This window comes from Myotis yumanensis, unplaced genomic scaffold, assembly GCF_028538775.1.
Source record: "Myotis yumanensis isolate MYYU_CA2020_CCGP unplaced genomic scaffold, mMyoYum1.0.hap1 SCAF_16, whole genome shotgun sequence".
Lineage (NCBI taxonomy): Eukaryota > Metazoa > Chordata > Mammalia > Chiroptera > Vespertilionidae > Myotis > Myotis yumanensis.
The window spans coordinates 44,492,206-44,513,583 of NW_027223767.1; the positions used below are offsets into that span (position 1 = coordinate 44,492,206).

Sequence of the window (21,378 nt, forward strand, 5' to 3'; positions counted from 1 at the left end):
TATCTCAGGGCCTCCCCTTCTCCGTCCTTCCTCATCGGGTCATTGACAAGATTAAATAAAATCAAGTTCCTGGCTTGGTTCCTGGAACACAGTCGGTGCCTATTATGTGAGTTGCTCTCTCTGTAAGCCTTTGGACTGGATGTGTGACCCCTTTTTCCCCTCCCACCATCAGGGGTCCTCGGAAGAGGGGGTCATCCTCCTCCTTCTCCCCACCAGCCCTGAGGCCCTTCCTTGGGTGAAGGGCCCAGAGAAAGCCCAGGGCCGGGTCCCACCTGGCCTACCTTGCGTTGGGGGCAGGGCGCCGGGGAGCGGACCCGGGGGCGTGCCCATGGGGAGGAGCAGGTGCCCCGCCCTGCAGCACCCCAGCAGGTCCCGGCACCCCCACAGCCCGCCTCCCGCTGCCTCCCCGCTCCCCTCCGCCTATAAATAGCCCGGGACGTGCTCCCCGTGACGCGGCCGCCCGCAGGGCAGGGGGGGTGCTGTTCTGCCGGCGCAGGTGGGCGGGGATCTCCGTGCCAGGCTCCCGATTGAGTCATCTCCGGGCCCCCCTGTCCGCGACGGTCCCCGCCGCCAACGTGCGTAGCTCGGACTCGGGAGGCGGCGGGGGCGAGGCTGGTCCCGGGTGGACACTGAGCCCCGCAGGCCCGGGCTCGCAGGGCACCGCCGGGCGGGCGGGAAGCGTCCAGGCGCGCGGAGGTGTGTGCCGCCCCCTGCGCGACCCGGGCGCGCGGGGAACCGGAAAGTGGCCGCAGCCCCGCCCGCTCCCCCTGCCGCACCCCCAAACCTTGCTTCCCCCTTTCCTGGGGTCCTTCCCACGATCTTCTCCGCGTCGGCTCTCCGCAGCCCCTTCTCTCAAACACCTGCCGATCCCGCTGAGGCTGCTCGAGCGGAAGGGGGGGAAGAGGCTCGGGGACCCCTCCCGTGTCAGCCTCAGCTCCCCTCCCTGAGATCAGCACCCTCGGCGGCCTCCTCCCAGCTCTCCCAGCGCCCACCCCACTCCCTGCCCCTTTCTCCCTCGTTCCCAAGCACATACACAGAGCAGACCGGCCGGGACAAGAAACGTTTAATTAGGGCCCGGGGCTTGGCGGTGCCCCAGCAGACCGTCATGCAGCCGGATGTACAGTGGGCAACGGGCCGCCCCTGGGGTGTTGCTGAGGGGCCTCAAGGCAGCAAACAGGGCAGTGTGGCTTGAGTCCCCCTCTGCGGGGGGCGGGGGAGACGTGGGGCAGGGGCCAGTGGGCAAGACCGCGTGTCCGTCCTACCGCATGGGAGGGCATGACTGTGCCCAGGGCGGGGGTGGCGTCAGCTGGCACGATCAAGGATCAAGGACACTAGAGGAGGCTCTGAGCTGGGGGGAGAGGGAAGCTGGCACCAGAGAAAAGCAACCTGCGAGGGAGTGTTCATCTCAGTGTGCCCACCCGCCCTGGGGGTGCCTTCTCCCTGCCTTTCCTGGTGGCCACACCACCACCCACCTTCCCAGCCGCTCCCGCCCTCTTCCTCCCAGGGCTCTGTGTCCAGGACAAGGGAGCAAATGCAGCCAGAAAAGGACCCTCACTGCCGAGCGCAGAGAGAGGGGTGAGGGAGGCCGTTTGGAAGGCAGCCCTGAGGCTGGGGCTCCTGGGGCCTCCTGTCAGGCGCCCCTGGCTGCTGGGTCCTGCTGCTGGGGGGCTTTTCGAGTCCTGACAATGCAAGGGGTGTTTTGTTCTCAGTCGGGTTTCTGTGTTCAGGCTGCTCTTGGCCGTCCTTTTCCCGTGAGCCAGGGTTAGGGTGCGGCTGCTCTGTGGTGACTGTTCTCCAGGGGACAGTCTCTGATGTGCCATACATCCTCCCCAGCCCTCAGCCCTCAGCCCTCCCCTCCTCTGTCCGCCCAGATTTCAAGTAATGGGAGAGGTTCCTGCAGGACTTTCCTGAGAATTGATGGAGTGACAGAGGCAGTGAGACCAGGAGATGGACTCAGGACCCTCCCGTGGCCCCGAATCCCCTCCCACCCCTTCTGTCAGCGACACAGAGCAGCACTTTGGGGCAGAGGCTGAGAGGCCGGGAAGGCACTCACTGCCACGGGGGCAGCGTGGCCGTGGCCAGGCCACACACAATTAGACCCAAGCAGAGGCTCCGCGGGAGAGGGCGTGTCATGCAAAGCTGGTGTGGGCACAGGGAGGCTCTCGGGGAAGAAGCAGCAGGGACGTTCCCCCAAGAATGCCCCTCAGGGCTGTGCTCAGCACGGCAACTGGACTGGGGGTGCCTGGGCACGGGGTGGTCCTACCTGGAAGCTTCCCCATCCCCCCCATTCTCTCCTCCACCCCCATGCCCAAGTCTCAGAGGAGCGCATCTCTCAGGACACCGTGGGACCCAAGAAATGAAACCTTCCTCAGTGCAGAAGCCTCCCAAGCCATGGTGAATGGCCGCCAGGAGAGAGGCAGAGGGGGGAAGAGTGTGGGCAGATGCCTGCTCCCCTCCCGGGACCAGAAGCGAGGGCCAGGCACAGGCAGGGGTGGCATCTGGGTTCTCTTGGCTCCTCTCAGATCTCGGTCAGGGCGTCGGCTGGCACCAGGCCCCGCTTCTTGCCGCTGCTGACGCGGATGAAGCCGTCAGCATCCTTGCTCCTGCCCACGCCCACACAGATCTGAGCCAGAGAGACACGGAGCTCAGGCCTGGCACTGCCTGCAGCCCTGGCCCCGAGTCCTGCTGATGGCTCCCAGGGGGCCCGCTCCCGGGAATGAGGGAACGGGCATCAGATGTGGCTGGAGACCTCAGCTAGGGTGATAGGAGCAGATCCCATAAGGGTCTGGGGTGCAGCAGCAAGACCAGGACATCAGCAGACACAGAGCAGCACTTGGCAGCTGACTTTGAGATCAGCTGGTCTAACGCAGCCCCTCTGCCATATTGCAGAGGGAACAGAACTTGTCTGAGGTTACACACCAAGCCAGAGGCAGAGCCACCATTCGACCCCAAGCCTCTGGACTCCTAATCCAGTGCTCCTCTTCTCCCCAAAGCTGTCTCTCCTGTAATTCAGGCCCCTGCCTGTGGCCACCAACCCCAAGTCCCAGCAGGAGAGGACTAGAGGGCCCTGCAGTCCCACCTCCTGTCACCGCTGCAGGGCCCGGGCACTCACCTGGTTCTCCTTGAGGCTCAGGTAACCCTGTTCCTTATTCCCGGAGAAGGGTTGGCAGCAGCGCCAAACATTCTCGCCCGGCCTCACCCGCTGCACAAAATTGGCCGGGAAGAAGCCAACCCGGTCGCCAATCTTGCCCTGGGGATGAGGCTGGCATGAGCACCAGGGCCACCCCCCACTGCTCTCTCTAGACCCAGTGACCACTGAGAGCCAATGCCAGAGTCTGGGTTCTCGGTATTCAAGCCCCCAGTCGGGTGGCTTCTGCATTGGGAAGGGCATTAGGTGGGCAGAGGGACAGAGCTGGGGCAGCTTGGGGGGGGGGGGGGTTGGTGTCAAAGCAAGAGCAAGGTCTGAGGGTTGGTCCCAGGCTTGGCTGGAGCCAGTGGCTGGAGGAGGAGTGGTCTTTGGGGCCTGGAGAGAAGGTGGGGCAGTGCCCGTTGAGGGCAGAGGTTGGTGAGATGCCTACCAGGGTCCCTCCGTCTCCCACCCTGCCCAGTCACCTTCCACCAGTCCTCGTTAGAGTCATCCACCAGCATGATCCGATCTCCAGGCCTGGGAGGAGAGAGCGGGGCAGCATATGGGGCAAGGTGGGCTTGCCCCCTCTGCACCCCCACAGTCCTGGACCCCAGATCCCCTGCATGCCCCCCTCAGCTGAAGGAGGATTCCTGATGCCCTCAACAGGGGGACGCTGTGTGACCGCAAGGACAGCAGACATTGGCCAGGACAGAGCTGGGGCGGGGGCAGGAGCCATGCCATCAGCACCCATTCCCTCTTGGACCCGGGGCTGCCCCGCTCCTCTCTGGGCTCAGCAGTCTCAAGTACGCCAGGAGAAGGTTCCTGAAGGCCCCTCACACTCGTGTCCCAAGGTCTGGGAGTGCAGAGCACTGAGGTTGGAGCCAGGCGGCCACCGGGGGGCTGGGCACATGGAGGACTTACTGTAGAGCCAGGTCGTTGTTCTCCTGGGGCAGAAACTTGTAGAGCGCAACATAGGAGTACATGGGGCCCACGTCCTTCCGCAGCGGGTGCTTGGGGGGCTGTGGGAGGGCTGTGGGTCAGTGATGGGAGGGCCACACCCTCTTCACTCCACCTACTGGCCTTGACCTTGCTACCTGGGGGCTGGGAGGTGGGACACAGGCTCCTGGGTCAAGGATAAGGAGAGGTCAGCCTCTCCCATCTGCTGTGCTCACACACCCCAGGGAGTGCTGGGCCAGGACGGAGAGGGGGATACTGTGCTGCCTTCTGCACCCTGAAACTGCCCACCCTTGGGGAAACAGGAGTGGGAGCAATAGGCATTGGGTGAGTGGTGGGAGGGTAATACCCCTGCCTCCTGTGACCACTCCCCCGAGCATGGCCCACCCCTGTAGACTGCAGACTGAGAATAAATGATGGAGCAGTGACCCTCCCACTCACCCTGTTCTCACCCACCTGTGGGTCAGTGACATTCCTTCCCCACCTGGCCTCCTGGGGCTGGTGCCAGCATCACCTCACCTGCTGTCCAGGGCTCTTCTCCTCTGGTCCTGACCCTTCACTCTCTGCCGGGGCTGTGAACACTGCAGATGCCAGGGGCGGGAGACAGGGTGTGAGGCAGCAGGAAGCCACCGCACTGTGACACTGTGACCCCTTCCTGCCCCTGGGCCTTAACCTCCACTCACCATTGTCGCCAGGGCCCTCCTCGGAGCTCCGGATGCTGCTTTCCCCATCCTCCGTCAGCTCTTCCCGCTCGCTCTGGGGACAGAGAGAGGGAAGGGTTCAGCCCCTGGACCCTCCTCCTCAGAGACCCCTACCCCCGAGGTTCCCCTCTGGTGCCCACCATACCAGGCTCCGTGTGGGGGACTCGGAGGTGCTGCTGAAGCTGGAGCGGTTCATCAGTGCCAAGGAGGTGCCATAGCGGAGGGTCTCATAGACGGGGTCCACCTTCCCGCTGGCGCCTACCAAGGATCCACCTTCAAGGCCAGGCACCCAGCTGCTGGCCTCGCTCACCCCTGAAGCCCTGGACCGCAGCCCTGGCTGAACTCCGGTCTCCCCTCATCTGCCCTCCCCATTCTCCTTCCTCCTCCCATGGAGCCCATGCAGAAACCGTGGTGTCCTGGACCCCTCACTCTCCTCACTGCCCTTATCACTCCGTCATTTAGTCCTACCTCCCGAATGTTCTAGAATCTGCCCGCTTCCCTCCATCTCCACCGCTACCAGTCTGCTCCAAGCTCCCCAACTCTCTCTTGGCAACCATCACAACCTCCCCATTACTCTCTCTGCTTCCACTCCAGCCCCTCCAATCCACACAGCAGCCAGAATGCCCTTCTAAAAAACACAAAAAGTGTCCTTAGAATAAAGTCCAAAGAACAATCGTAAAATGGATCCCAAGGCCCTGGGCCCATGGCCCTGTCCCACCTTCTCACTCTCACTCCCTCAGTCCCAGCCATGCTGTCCTTTCTGTGACTGCCCCTTCCCGCCTCAGGCCACACCCTCTGCCCACACTGGCCTTCCCCAGATCCTCAGTGGACTAGCTCCCCACCCTTCACTTCTCCCAGTGCCTTTCCCAGTCTCCATGGTTGAGGACTGTGGCTGCTTTCTCCTCTCTTTATTTCCTATCCTTGTTTTAGGCATTCATCTGAATGATGACTCATTGATAATTGGTGTGATTATCTATTTCATGTCTATTACACACCAAGAACTTCATCTTCTTCAGAGCTATGTCCCTGTGGCTGGCACAATGCCTGGCACTCAGGAGGTGCTCAGTAAAGTTTTTGGTGACGGATGAGTGAATGAAGGAGCCCTGCATGCAGGACAGGAGCACCCACAGAAGGGAGCTGGTAGCCGTGCCAAGAACTGGCAGGGCCCGCGTGACACAGGTGCCCAGATGAGGAATGCATGGGTTGCTCAACACCCCACAACGGGATCAGGAGCAACAGGGGAATACTCACCAGTGGGTGGGGACTCCCTGCTTGTGGAACAGGCTGGTGGCGGCTCATGCACCAGGAGGGGGGAGCTGAAGTTGCGACGGAAGGAGGAGGACTGCGGCAAGAGGGGGCAGAGAGAGGGCCTGAGGATGTCACAGCCCAGGGAGTAATGGATCTTCCTCGCCTCACATGGAGAACCAGCCTTGGGGGGCACTCATTCCCCCACAGGCTGGTTCTGGGGGCTCTCCGCCGGCCATCGCCACTCACCGACTTGACTGGGCATTGCTGGTGGGAGATCTCCTCGGAGCACCAGAGGTGGACACTGGCTTTGCATGTCTTACACCGCAGGCCCTGCTTGGAGTTTCCTGGGAAGAATTTGGGTTCAGAAAAGGAGGTTGATCAAGAGAGGACTCACCCATGGGCGATGGAGCAAAGGAGGCAGGTGAGGGGTGGGGAGAGGGTAGGGGACCAGTCTCCAGGACTAGTATCTACCCCTCGTCCAGTCAGGGTGAGAACTTGCACTGAAGCCCGAGTTGTTAGTAAACACAGCAAGACCGGGCACCCCCCACCCCAACAGAGCTCATTTGTCTGCCCAGGGTGAGGGGCACAGTGAGCACTGGGAGCCATGAATAGCAGGACGTTCCATAGGCCAACTCCCCATGCCCACCCTGGCGCATCACCTTGCCTGCCTCAGGCACCTACCTACAATGAACTGGTGGCACAGCTCACAGGGGTTGGCTCGCTTGAAGACATGTTCCTGGAAGCTGTGCAGCCTCACTGGTTTGAGAGATGCCAGGGGACGTGGGATGGGGCAGGGGGAGGGTGCCGGGGTGGGCAGGCCCCTGTCTGTGGGTGCCCGTGGTGGGGAGGAAGGGGGCAGCGGGGTTGGCGGTGTCAGCAGCACCTCGGTGGGGCACTTGGGCTCAGAGCCTGAGCGAAGGAAGAAGTTCTCCACGCTCTTACTTCGGAGGATGGTCTTGAGGGAAAGCGAGCGCTTGAACCGCTGGAGCTGAGAGAGGAGGAGGGACTGTGAGTGGAAGCCCAAGAGGGTGCTGGCCTCCCCTCCCCCAGGATAGGTCTGTGGGTCAGCAGCAGCTGAAGGCTGAGGGCCAGAGGTGAGATGAAGGACTAAGAGGAAGGCTGCCAAGTTCCAGAAGGTGGCTCACAACCCCAGATGCCTACAGTAAACTCCGTGAGCAAAGCAGTTCGGCTGGGCAGGCAGACAGTGAGGAGTGGTGGGGACTGCGGCAAACTGAACAGCTAGGGAGCCACTGCTGGTGTCCTCTGGCCAATGGAGGCCATCCCAGGACTGTCAAGTTTTTCAATTTTCAAAAGAAATCTAGACTTTCATGGGAAATTGAATAGAAACACATTGAAAAGGTTTCATTTTTTTGTTCCTTTGCAAAAATGGTAGTATACTATTTTTCCTGTGCCTTGCTTTGTTCACTTAACAGTAAATCTTGGAAATCATTCCATACCAATACTTAAAGAGATCCATCATTCTTTTTTATGGCTACGCAGGGTTTCCTTGTATGGGCATACCGTTTACTCGAGTTAAAAAATACTTTGGGGGTCAAACAAAACACTCCAGGTCCCAGTTGTCCACCTGTGTTCTTGAACAGGGTGGGAGTGGGGGAGTGGTCACCCTCAACCCTCATCCTCAGGGCTGTTTTCCCCTCAAAACGCCTCTCCAGTCTGTCCCCTACAATCGCCTCATCACTTGCACCGCCCTGCCCTAATTCAGGCCACAGCACCCCCAGTCTGATTAAGGCCACAATCCTTTGCCTCTACCTGCTAAAAACCATATATATATGTGTGTGTTTTTTGATTTGAGAGAGAGGAAGGGAGGAGAGAGAGATAGAAACATCAATGATGAGAGAGAATCATTGATCGGCTGCCTCCTGCACGCTCCCTAATGGGGATTGAGCCCACAACCTGGGCATGTGCCCTGATCAGGAATCAACTATGACCTCCTGGTTCATAGGTTGATTCTCAACCACTGAGCCACACCAGCCGGGCTGCCTCCATCTGCTTTCCACACAGGGAGGTGATCCCTGACCTTGCTAAAAACTTTTCATGGCCCTAGCCAGTTTGGCTCAGTGGATAGAGCCTCTGCCTGCAGGCTGAAGGGTTCCAGGTTTGATTCCGGCCAAGGGCACATGCCAGGATTGCGGGCTGGATCCCCAGTAGGGGACGTGCAGGAGGCAGCCAATCAATGATTCTCATCACTGATGTTTCTATCTCTCTCTCACTCCCCCTTCCTCTCTGAAATCAATAATAATATATTTAACACAACCCCCCCCCCCAAACTTTTCATGGCTCCTCAGGACCCAGCAAAAGCCCTTGCTCCAGACATGAAACTCTGCAACTTGGGCAAACCTGCTTTTCCAACCCACGCCTTACACCTACCACCCGGGCACGAGGGCTTGGACTTATCCTTGCTTTATGCCTCTGAGCTATGGACTTATTTGTCCCCTTCTCTGCCTCATCCAATTAATACCCTCTTTATCCTTCAGGATTTCCAGCGACTCTTCCTCTTCCGGGAAGCTGTCCCTTCTGCAGGAATTCCATTTAGTGGAGCCACTCCCTCCTCTGGGGCCCGTCGCGCCCAATGCTGACTTCCGTTATAGCTCCAATCAGGTCTATGTTGTTATTCACTTCTCATCCTCCCGACGGACTGTGAGCCAGCCAAGGGCAGGGGCAGACGCCTCCCACCTCACAGGGCCTGCACGCATAGTAGCTGCTCGGTCAATGTTGGCTGATAAATGAGCAAGTGGCTGGAATCCTAAGTGGAGCCATTTGGAGTGCAGAGTGGATCCTGCAGGGAGGCCAGGGCTATTTCCACTGCTCACCCTAACGTACCATTCTTGAGTCTGCCCAGAGCGAGACCTGGAATCTTCTCTACCCAGATTCTCGCCCCACTCCCCTCCAGTTGAGAGCCCCCTTACCCCGGCCTACTCCTTTCCACCAGTGATAGAAAACGGGGGCCAGAAGCCTGGCCTCAGACAGGAAGACTTGGCCAGGGTTCCCAGCTGGCACACCGGGCAGCCTGTGTGCCATGGCAGCCAGCCTGGCAGTGGTGCCAAGAGGATGGAAGTGGTGGCCCCTCCAGCCCTGGGGAGGTCATCGGGCAGCAAGACGGATGAGGGGAGCAGAGAGGGAGATGTCTGGGCACACGGTAGGCCTGGTGTGCCACTGCCAGCTGTGAAGCCAGAACCCTGGGGTGTCTGGCACACCGAGCTGCTCAGCTCCTTCCAAATGCAGCTTCCTGGACAGCACTGTGGGCTTCTTTGTGTGCCTGTGAGAATTGGGGCCCCAGGCCCCGGATGCCTGCACGCTGAGGCAGAGGTGCAGGGCCAGAGGGACAATGAATTAGAACACGAATGTGATCTATGGGCCAAATGTGGCTCTGGGGGCTTTCACAGGCCCAGGGAGGCAAGGGAACCCACCACTGCCCAGAGGCGGTGGACATAGAACACACGAGGTCTCTGGAAGTCTATGCTGGAGGGGGGCGGGGCGGGGGGCGCAGAACTAAACCTGCTGTCTAAAGGCAAGTCACTTCCCTTCCTCTCTCCGAGCCTCAGTTTCCCCACATCCAAGAGGAAAGAGGTAGGACTACATGCTCTCTAAGCAATGCAAGGCTCTGAGTCCAAAAACATAAACTTATAGCTATAAGGGGCTGTCACTGTCAGTGAGCTGGAAGTGAGTTAGCACTTTTTATGCAGCATCTCATTAATCCTGGCGCTACCCTCTGAGGTGGTGACAATGACCCCACTTTCAGATGAGGAACCGAGTCTCATAGGGGTAAGTCACTGACCCATGAGTCCTCAGCTGGGAAGTAGCAGAGCCAGGACTCGAACCAGTGTCTTTAGCTGTTGAGCCCAAGTGAGCAGGAGCCTCCTGGCCCTCTGTGCCCTGCCTTGGCCCTCACCTCTGCCCCTCAGTTGCTCCATGGGCTTGTCTGCAGGCCGGTAATACCATTGGGTTAGCAGGGACTTGAAAGACTGGCTATGTAGAGCAGTCCCACCCGATCCCCCGCACGTCCCCTCAGAGTGGTTGTCTGGCTGTGTGGGTCACTCTGTGACAGGAAGCACATCTCTCTTGGGACAGTCACTCCATCTTTGGGCAGCTGCAACCACTGGAAAGTGCTTCCCTATATAGAGCCGAACCCTGCCTCCTGCCATTTTTGCCAATGGGCCCCTGTTCCTCCCTCCCTTGGCTCCAGAAAGAGCTACTCCCTCTAACACATCCTCCCCAGCCCTCAGCTGGGCACAGTCATGCCCTCCCATGGGGTAGGACGGACACGTGGTCTTACCCACTGGCCCCTGCCCCACATCTCCCCCCGCCCCCCGCAGAGGGGGACACATATCAGTCCTTCAAATATTTTAGGACATCAATCATATCCCCCCTCCCAAGGCCATCATTTTCATAGCAACCTCACAGGATTACCGTAATCCTCCCTATTCTCCTTTCCAGAGGCCCCCTGGCCTCAGGGCCACGAGCCACCTCTGTAGGGTTCCAGAGGCCTCGGGAACAAAAGGTTCCCCAGCACCAGGGCAACCCCAACTCTGTCTGAAACTCACTGGCTCCGTGTGGGCCCCACATAGCACCTGGGGTAGCTGGCAGATGTCAAGGGCTGTGGTTGGAGGGCAGGAAGCATCTCCCCTGGCAAATGGCTTGATGCCTGCTCGCTCCAGAGACATCGGCTTGGCTGCACGATGTCATTTTGGCCCAGCCTGGCCGAGGATTCCCATTCCTGGGACTCCTTGTTCCCAGAGATGATCTTTCCCCATCTCCCCATCAGCTATCTTTTCGGTGCCCGCACTGTTCCAGGACCCATTCCCTGGCAGGGGGAGAACTTGCCATGTACCCTGGTGAGCTGGGCCCTCTCTTGGATCCTATTCCTCCCAATGCACCTGGAGCTTGGCTGGCTTGGAGCCTGAACCACCAGCCCTATTCTTCTGAATTCCTCCTCACTTCCCCATACCCTAGACGAGGGGTGGGAATGTCAGGTCCACAGGCCGTATAAGGCCTGAAAAATCACTTGGTCTGGCCCTGCCAAGGCCTTAGGGGTGAGTTAATTAAATGTTTAACCAAATAGAGCAGGCTAATTTGATAATTTCGTATGGCCCAAGAATGATGTTATGAATATCCAAATGGCCCTTGGTAGAAAAAAGGTTCCCCACCCCTGCCCTTGACGGTCCCTTCTTTTCTCAATTCCCCGTGGTACCTCATCACTTCCTGCCAGCTCCTGAAAGGGCACCAAGCAGCTGGCGGTGGGTATTGGTGGACTTAGCACAAGCTGACTCAGATGGCAGAGCTGGCATGGCAGGGTCTTCCCAAAGATGGCACCAAAGGGGGTGACTGCGGGCCCTATGTGGTAGTATGGGATGGGGACCCAGAAAAGGGGATGCTGACACTAGGAAGGTGGCTGAGTAGCTTGGATACAGGGGTGAGACCCAACCTTAGGGTGGGCAGAAGGATGGATTTGGCAAGAAATGCCCAGAGGGCCCAAACACTGATAGATAAGCCTAGAATGTTGGCTTACTGCCTGGTGGGTACCAGCCCCCTCTGTTGTACCTGCCTCGAACCGAGCTGGGTGGACAGCAGCCAACCCTCTTCCTTTCCTCTCCCCCACTGCTACAGTCTAGAGATAGAAGTTTCTTTGAGACAGGTTGGGGGAGGAGAATGGAAGGAGGCTGGCAAGGGTCCTGAATTATTCTCTCTCTGCCCACCTGTGCCCTGCTGACCCCCAGCCCAGCCTGTTACTATTGAGTTATTACTGAGCCCTTCACAAGGGGTGGCATAGGGGAAGGGAGCAAAGGCACAGCGCGGCCAGGCCAAATGTGCACCCTACCTCCGTCCCTGCTCCTGGACTATCCAAGGCTCAGCCCCAGAGGTGCCTGGCATTGGAGGGTCCTTGGGCGGGGAGGAGGGCAGTGCAAACCTGCCAGGCACAGCCTCCCCCGGCCCACACAGCTGAGCTCGCAGCCTGCTGATTGCTGAGGCAGCACTGCCCAGGGTCCTGCCTGCCTTCACTCCTGCCTGCTTGTGGGAGCTCTTAAGGAAGGGGCAGAGCTGCCAGGCCTTGGTGTGGGAAGCAGACCCCCTGCTCCCTGGGGGGCCAGGAGGGGGATGGTGGATGTCTGTCCAGGGTGACTAGAGGCAACGGAGAAGGTCAGGGGCCTTGGACCTCAGGATGGGGCTCAGCTCCCGGGACGCTCTGCTGGAAAGAAGCTGTCACAAATATTCCACGCACTAGCCTCCTGCCCCAACACCTCTTTCCTTTCGCAATAGACACTTGACTTTCTGAGGGGGAGTTAACTCTGTGGTCTGAGAGCACAGGGTCTCATTCTCACAAGGGGCCAGGAGACGGTCAAATGTATATCTGATAAAACAACAACAACAAAAAGAATTTAAAAATGTCTATCTGAAGGCTTGGACATGAAGACCCACGGGGTTCCTCTGGTTTAGGGATGGGGAGCTTGCTGGGGTGCCTCAGCCAGACTCCACCCTGGCTTTACTCACCTCCCCCTGGTCACTCCCTTGATGACCTTGACCTTGAATTAACCTTATATCCTGGGGGCGGGGGTCAAGACGGAATGAGGAGGAAGATGGGCATGGGAGAGAACTACAGATGGACTGGAGGTACCAGGGGGAGCCAAAGACCCCTTCTACTTCTGGTCCTCACTGCCTTCCTCCTCTGGGTGACAGGAGCAGGGAGGAAACAGAATACCCAGCGGAAGGGAGAGAGGAGGAGGTCTTGGCCGCTCAGGTTGCTTCCCGCAGAACTTCTTGCGGGTCAGTTGTGAGCACCTAACAGTGGTTCTCAATCTTCTGGCCCTTTAAATACAGTTCCTCATGTTGTGTGACCCCAACCATAAAATTATTGTCGTTGCTACTTCATAACTGTAATGTTGCTACTGTTATGAATCGTAATGTAAATATCTGATATGCAGGATGGTCTTAGGCGACCCCTGTGAACGGGTCGTTCAACCGCCAAAGGGGTCGCGACCCACAGGTTGAGAACCACTGATCCTAGAACTTTGGGAAGGGAGCAGACAGATTATGGGGGGTGGGGGAGGCGAGGCTTAAATGTGAGCGACGCCCTCACCCGCTTCAGCGCCAGGAGCCTGGGCTCCGCCTGACTTCACTGGGGAATAATTTATTCACTGTGACTCCCACAGGAGTAACGATCATACATAATTAGGGTTAATTATGACATTCATTAATTACGATGACTTCTCTTTTTTGCTTGTTACGCGCCCTTTCCCACCCCCGCCCCCTCGTCTAGATCGCGGGGTCGGGGGAGAGCAGCCTGCCTTTCTGGTGGAGCCGCAGCCACAGCCCCGGGTCCCCGCCCGCCGGGCCGCGCTGCCGCAGCCCCCAGCGTGGACTCGGCCGCTGCGCACCCCTGGGCCGCGGCCTCGCGTCCCCAGACTAACCCGGTTGGGAGGGGGGACGCAGGACTGCGGCGGGTCGGAGACACTCAGAGATAAACACGCAGAGATGCCCGAAGAACGCGGGAGAGACGCGCCCCGAGATACCGAGACAGAGACAGGCAGGTGGCAGAGACACAGGCAGAGAGACACAGGCAGAGAGGGGGGCAGGCGGAGCTGCACCCCCAGACCCGGCGGACTCCACGGGGATGCGCCTCGCACGCAGCACACCGGCGCGCACACCGCTACACACGGCAGCACACTCCCCCCGCCGGCGCCGCGCCGCTTCCCTCCAACAGCCAAGGTGCCAGCTCCCCGGGGGGTCGCGGGTGCGTCTGCTCTTCACGCGCGCCAGGGCGTGTCGTGCGTGTGGGCTGGGGGCTCCTGGGGGCCCGCCGTCGCGAACCCACTCCCCCGCGCGGAGCCTGAAGAGTCACACCTGCCCCGACATTGCGACCCCAGGGCAGCTGAGCCCGTAGTGGCGGAGCGGGGCGTCCGGCCCGGGAGCGCCTCGGACGGGGAGGGGTCCAGGCCTCGCGCCTCCCCAGTTACCTTGGTTTCGTGGAGGACGGACGCGGTCCCCGGGGCGGTGTGGGTGGCCGCGTCATCCGGTTCGCTCTCCTTCTCGCTCATTTCGGTCATGGTTGGGGGAGAGGGGCCGCGAGGATGCCGAGGCCCGACGGTCCGCCCGCTGCGGGGCAGGCTGCGGGGGGCGGGCGTCTCTCTGGGACCCTGGCGCCCTCCTGCGAAGACTGCCACCCAGTGAACCCCGGGAAAAACGCGCCCGGACGAAGCAACCCCTCACTCCCGTGCGCGGGCGGAGAAAGTTCCCGGGGTGGCCGGGGAGGGTGGTAACGACACCGAGCGAGGGGAGCGGGACGACCCCGGGAGTGAGGACCGAGGGTCCGCAGAGGATGCTGCTCGGAGTCCGGGGAGGAGGGAAGTGGGGACGCGGGGATGAGCCGAGGGAGGGAGCCGTGGAGCTGTCCGGGTCCGGCCACCCCCGCCGCCCTCTGCGCCCGCCCCCCATGCTGCCCCCCCGCCCCGCGGGCCCCAGCCCCGCACCCCGAGGCCCCCTCCGCCCAGTCCTCGCCTCCCAACTTTGATTTAGGAGGTCGCGTGGTCCCGCCCCCTTCCCTCCGCCGCTCCCCCGCGCCGCTATGCAAATCTGCTTCTCAGCGATTGGCTACCGCGGGCGAAGGGGGCGGGGCCTGGGAGGGCTCGACAAGATGGGGCGGGGCTTGGAAGGGAGCGACGTGGAGAGGGCCGTTTTACATTGAAAACCTGGAATGGGTGGCGTGACTAGGTTGAGGGATGGCTCCAGAGGTCATATTAGAGTCTGGATGAGGCTGGGGGCGGGGTGGGGTGGGGAATAGAGATAGGTTACATCTGCAGAAGGATGGCCGAGAGTGGAATCCAAATGAGGACTTCCTGGTAGAGGTGGGGGAAGAAGGGGGACCCTTCTGCCCCATTCAGTACCGGGGTGTCTCTCTGCCCTGGAGGGACGCTCTCCAAACACACGTACCCCCCTGGGCTGAGAGGTGGTGATTTCCTCAAGCAGAGAAGGGACAACTTAACACCAAGCAGGCCTGACAAACTGCTTTTTTGTGGATGAAAAGCTGGACATTGTGTCACTTTCCAGTCTTGTCTGGACTTCAGCAGAAAAGAGAGCTGTGGCCTCAGGCCCAGCACCTGAGGTCCTCTAACCTTCTCCAGGACACGCCCCCTCCTGTAGAACCTGCCACAGATGGAGTTAGACCAGGGGGTAGGGAACGGTGGAGGGGCAAGCGGGTTCTTGCCCACTTGTCTGAAGGTATCTCTTCTAATGCATGCGTGTGTGTGTGTGTGTGTGTGTGTGTACCTTCTATTTCCCCAAGTCCTCCTCCCTCACCTCCCGTCCTGACCAAAAGGTCTAGCTTCCTCTCTTGGCCTGTCCAAGGAAAAGGAGGTAAATTCGGAGTTGAGAGAGTCTTTCCTGGGCCGGGGTGGAGAGACTTCTGGGTCTAAGTCTCCTTCCTCATCTGCTGTGGGTGATAAGATGGGGAGGGGGGACCTCAAGGAGGGCCTGCCTTTATGCCAGCCCTGGAGGAGGGGCTGAACCCTGTGTCTGCCCATGCACATAGCCATCCATGCGATCTCCCTCCTCCCAAGGATGAGCTCACCATTGGAGGACCGCTCAGGTTACTGTGTCCAAGAATAGAGATTCACTTGCCAGTGACAGAAGTAGGACAAGGGCAGACGTGAGGGTTCGTGATTGTGGGGGCTTAGTCCCCTCCCCTTCAGATCCACCCACTGCAGCCATAGACGCTGAGAGCTAGCTTTCCTAAAAGGAGCTTCAATAGAACCTGGCCCCAGTCCTTAAACCAGTCTCCCCAAAGACCCACTCATGACCAGCCTTCTCCCAATCTCCTCAGAGGGCTGCCCTCCTCCCTCTTGTCCAGCTGAGGGCACCCCAAAATCCCCTCCCTGGCCAAATGAGATGTAGAAATGCTTGGAGCACCCTGGTATAGAGTTGTCAGCCCCCTCTCCCCCATCTATCCTGGACTAGAGCAAACAAGGCCTTCTGCATTTAGAGACCTCCTGGGGGAGGTACCCCTGTTTCTCCCACATAGCAGAAACTCGGGGTTCCTTAGAATCCAGTGCCTGTATAGTCACTAATTAACTGTGACCCTGGGTGAGTAACTAACCCTTTGAGCCTTGATTTCTTCATCAACAAAATGGACATAGTGCAGTGTTGGGAGAATGAATGAATGAGTTTGCCCAGGGAAGACAAGCAGGGAAAATTAATTTTCTTCCTTGCCTCCTTTCTTTTGGGATATTTGCTCCTTCCCAGTGCTTTTCCCGAGGCAGAGAGAAGAAACGGCTCCATTCCCTTCACTTTCCTGAGTCATCTGGAGCCTGTTATTTCATGGGGGAGTCAACCCAGAAAAGGATTCTGATGAGACAAAAGGAAGAATTCCCGGGGGAATCGGTGGTACCAGTGACCAAGGCAAGCCAGGAAAGTTGGTGGGTCCTGGGTCTATCTGGTCTCAGCGCCAGAAGCCTGAGGTGGGGCAAATATGGAGGAGGCCAGGGGGCTGGATGCCATGACCTCTGGATGTCCTTTCTGGATGTGTTTCAGAGAAGTCTTTCATACACTAAGTCTGAGTCATTGTCTCGGTGCCAACAACTCCTACTGCAGTGGCTCAGAGACAGGGCAGGAACCGCCGGACCAGCTTCTCCTGGAAGAGGAACATTGTCCCATCTCAGATGCAGAGGCTGAAATAACAAGGGTCAAGGTGCCACGAGAGGATAAATGGCAGTCACACTCTCAAAAGAACCCCCTATTTGACCGGAAGTCAAAATACAACTACTGGAGTGCCTCTTAGTAGGAGAACCGCCTGAATGCCGGTGGGCACGGGGCTCTCAGGAGCCCGGGGACTGAGGGATGGCCCGATGACTTAAACCTGCCCGGGGCACAGTGTCCAGCACGCTGAGAGAGTCTGGTACTCTTCCCAGTCTGCCCTATTTTTTCTGTTCTTCGATTTTGGGCAGAGAGCTGTTCTCTGGAGGGACTTTCATTTCCTTCTTTTTAGACGGGCAGAATTGGACTAGAATAGGTTGAAATGGGGAGTTGCATTAAAATGGGGCAATAGTACTTGTTATTAAGAATTCTTAACCTTGGGCTTGCAGGCAAGCTTTAGGAAGCTCGTGAACCCCTTGAAACTATGTAAAATTTGGAGGAGAAGCACTTTCTGGGAAGAGTCAGAGCTTTCATCTGCTCCTCAGAGAATCTACGATCCCCAAAGGATTAAGATTCTTTGGCTTGAATGACCCCCAGGATTCCTCATGTAAGAGTTTGAGATTCGCTGATGTGAGGGATTGCTACTCCTTCCACAGGACGGACTTATTTTCCCCTTAATCACCTACAGCTCAAGCCCTTCCCGCTGTGGCCTCTGCCCCCAGGGATTGCCCAGGGCAGCCCAAGCTGAACACCTGAGTGCCTGGCCTTTCCCTCCAGCTTTAGAATCAGCACACCTGGGTGGGGTAGTCTGTGCTGCGCCAGCACGGCCAAGGGTGACCCTGAGAGGGGGGCGGTGAAGGATTAGAAAAGACAGACAAGAGAATAAAGCTGGGTCTGGGTGGGACGCTGCCCTCTCTGATGGAGAGAGACAGCGCCACGGACTACAAGCTGTGTCTTTGTTTTATAGCCAGATTCCGCACAAGGCAAAGTAAGGGCGTGGCCAAGCTGTTTACAACATTCTCGTGTATTTCGATCCTACTCAACTACATGCACCTGAACTCTATCAAGCCCACATGACTCAGGCACGTGGGGCCACGTGTTCAGACCATAGGTTCAAGCTCACAACCATAGCTGTTGGCTATCATTGTGCTGGGAGGGCTCTGCCCTCCAAGCTGGGACTTGCACAGTGGTTCTCAACCTTGGCTGCACATTAGAATCACCTGGGAATCTTTATAAAATCCTGATTTCTGGGCCTCATCATTAGTAACAAAGAAATAGAATTTCCGGAGGATGAGGCCCAGAAATCAGGATTTTAAAAAGATTCCCAGGTGATTCTAATGTGCAGCCAAGGTTGAGAACCACTGGACTTGCACGTGGCCATGAGAGGACTGTGCTCTCTCATTAGGTCGAGGCTGACCCTGTCCAAACACTGTAGCCGCTCTCCACAGTAGTCCATCATGGTTGAGGTAAAGTCTGGGCTCTCATCTCCTAGCTGGGGAGAGGAAGAGGGACCGGTGGGGCTAGGGATGCAGAGAACACCATGAGTGGCCTGGCCTTGTCCAGTCTCCCCCACCTCCCCCTGCCGGCCAGCCCACCCTGGGGCCCAGAGGCAGATACCACTCTAATGAGCTAAGGCCCATGGCAGGCCTCAGTAATTACGACTTTATGGAAATATAGAAGGCTCTTACGCAAGTGCCTGACACACTTCCTGTCTGTGGCATCTGGGACAGCCAGGTCCCCAGGGGCTGGAGGAGGGCCCCTCCACCCCCTGCTGCCACCAACCCCTGGAGCTCAGGACACTGGCATAGAGCCACCCTCCCGCTGCTTGTGGCATTGTCCCTAATATGCCTGCCCTGGGTGAGCTGTTCCCGCTCTCTGTGCCCCAGGCTCCCTGGAGGGGAACAAATTGGGCTCCAGTATATGCAATCCCTTCCCTGGCCCCTGCCAAGCCCAGGAGACCTGCTCCTGTGGGAGGGGGACGGTGGGGTTGGGGATGTTTCCCTTTCCTCCATGAAGAAAATCTCTCTTTCCAGGAAGATGTCCCCTTCTATTCTGTTCTTTTTCCCTTGAGGCTGGGGACATAGGGCTGACCGCAGCCATGGTGGGGCGGGTCAGCGCCCCTGGCAGCCCCTCCCAGGCCCTGCGTCAGTTTGCCCCCTACCCACCTCCCATGGCTCTGACAGTGTCCCGAAGCCACTGCTTTCTTTCTCTAGTCCATCCCCCCCCCCCCCCCACAAGGCATCTGTTACCAAGGTAACAGCAATGTCATCACTTTGGGGTGAATGAGGGGGTGGAGCCCAGTGGACTGAGGGTGCTGTTAGGGGTTAGAATTTTGGAGAGATGAGCACTGAGGGGTCCCAAGCTATTAAAGGAGGAGCCTTTTGCTGGAAAGGGGCTTTGGGCACAGCCTGGGATCGAGGCTGTTGCTGAAAGCTGGTGGGAAAGAGGGAGGATGACGTTTGGAAGCAACTGGATGCAGGGTTAGAGGTGAGGGTGGTGATGACAAAGAGACGTTGAGGCAGGGAGGGTGGACCGGGCCTGTAACTCCTCGCTGGGGTCCATGGGGAGAGGTTTTCTGGCTGGGAAAGTCTAGAGCCCGCTGAAAGCTGCATGGGAGCGCCTGGGGCAGGGCTGAGCCCACACCGCCCCCTGCAGGCCGCACAGAAAGCAGCATTGGATGCACTGCAAGAAAGCTGTGCTTAGCGGGGCCTTTGAGGGTCTATCTACATTTGAGACTTCTAAGCCTTCTAATTGCCCGGAGCGGTAACGGACATTGGGGCGCCCGATCCCTGCATTAGAGGTCTTACTGTAGATCCTGACCCAAGGGCGCAATAATTCAGGGGGCCCCTCTGGCCGACTTGGGGGTGGCCAGCAGTTCTAGGCAGAGGGAACAGCCTGGAAAAACGCGCAGAGGTGTGGAAAAGAACAGCCCGTTCTGGAAGCTGCAGGCAAACAAGAGGGAGGGAGGGTGGTGAGAAGGGAAGGCAGAGAAAAGTGGACAAATGGCTTTGAATGTTGGGCCAGGAAGCTGACTTTTCCTGTGCAAAGTGGCTTCTCAAACTCACTCCCTGGAGCCCCACTGAGCAATTCATCAGGGCCGTGGAGGAAGGGGTTGAGGGGGGCGGGGAGAGCAGGCAAAGTGGTTCACTCAGAACTTGAGAGAATTTTTTAAAAAATATATTTTATTATTATTGTTTTAATATATTTTATTGATTTTCTTACAGAGAGGAAGGAAGAGGGATAGAGAGCTAGAAACATCGATCAGCTGCCTCTTGCACACCCCCTACTGGGGATGTGCCCGCAACCAAGGTACATGCCCTTGACCGGAATCAAACCTGGGACCCTTCAGTCCACAGGCCAACGCTTTATCCACTGAGCCAAACCCATTAGGGTAGAACTTAGAGCGCCGGCCTGCGGACTGAAGGGTCCCTTGGTTCCATTCTGCCCAGGGGCACATATGCAGGTTGCGGGCTCGATCCCCAGTAGGGGGCGGGCAGGAGGCAGCTGATCAATGATTCTCTCTCATCATTGATGTTTCTATCTCTATTTCCCTCTCCCTTCCTCTCTGAAATCAATAAAAAATATATATATATATATATATATATATATATATATATATATATATATATATAAAAGATTGGGGGCTTAGAGCCAGGCCTATGCATTGTCCAACCCCAGGGGGCACTGTTCAGTGGGGTGCCCTTTGGAGCTGTGCACCCAAAATGCTCAGAGGCATTTTGCTGGAGGAGGGACTGCCTCTTGGGGGAGGGGAATTTGTGTGCACAGACACACCGACCACACAGGGGTTACCATATGGGACTGTCAGCTTCCTCTGTGTGTGCGCTCCTGTGTGCCTGTGCCTGAGATGTCTAAAGAATCATGCTCTCATCCCTTCCTTTGTAAAATAATTTCGCCTGGAACTCAGGGCCCAGGCCTTTTGCCCTGGATGGACAGGATTCCAGAGCCTGATACATAGTAGGCACTTCATAGCATTTTGTTGAATGCATGAATGAATGAATGAATGAATGAGTGATCCTTCTCCTCTCAGCCCCTCTTTCTTTGAGGGAGGGGTAGACCTCACCCTTCAACTCTCCCACTCTCCAGGTTCGAATGTTGCCTCGGGATAGAAAGCAAAACCAAACAAGACATTTTGGTTAGAGGAGAAAAAGGACATTGAATTGTTATTTCTCAGCATTTTTTTTTTTTTTTTTTTACAGATAAAAAGTTACTTCCTTGGCTTAAGAAGCCCAAAAGGGTATTATTAGGATTGGTTTATGCCATGGCCTAGAAAATGATAGAACATTTTGGGTGGGGAAAAATCCATTTAAAAAAATTGCACCCAAAAAGCTGTCCCTGAAATTATCTGTGTGGGGAAGTTTCTGGGACAGTCACGTCTATACCCCCCAGGACTGTGACCCTGGGGACCTTGCTGGTGCCCCCGGTACCCCAAGGGGAGCTCTTGGGAATTCAACCCTGGACAAAGATGCAGCGCCACAGAATGACCATTAATCCTCACTGCCACACCGGGTGGGAGGGAGGCCTTGCTCCATTCAGAAGGTAAAGAGGGGAGTCTGGGTCATGCCCCTGCCTTGTGGGGGCCTCACCCCCGCACCCAGGGCCTGAGAATCCTCTGAGAGTGCGGTGTCTGCACCAGAAGTGTCCCAAGGCCTCTCTGGGCTTGAGGATGAGCTGTTCAAACTCTGTTCT

General features: G+C 57.8%; 1 protein-coding gene across 1 annotated transcript; it reads right to left on the reverse strand.

Annotated features, from left to right (window-relative positions):
- Positions 1 to 1,053: 1,053 nt before the first annotated feature.
- Positions 1,054 to 14,478, reverse strand: STAC2 (SH3 and cysteine rich domain 2). The gene is made up of 11 exons (XM_070392923.1): positions 14,001 to 14,478; positions 6,712 to 7,018; positions 6,277 to 6,374; positions 6,034 to 6,124; positions 4,928 to 5,040; positions 4,765 to 4,837; positions 4,601 to 4,662; positions 4,049 to 4,146; positions 3,613 to 3,664; positions 3,113 to 3,250; positions 1,054 to 2,623 (listed from the first exon to the last, which is right to left on the reverse strand). Exons 1-11 carry the CDS (start codon positions 14,088 to 14,090, stop codon positions 2,519 to 2,521), a joined length of 1,227 nt encoding a protein of 408 aa, XP_070249024.1. The 5' UTR covers positions 14,091 to 14,478; the 3' UTR covers positions 1,054 to 2,518.
- Positions 14,479 to 21,378: the final 6,900 nt, after the last annotated feature.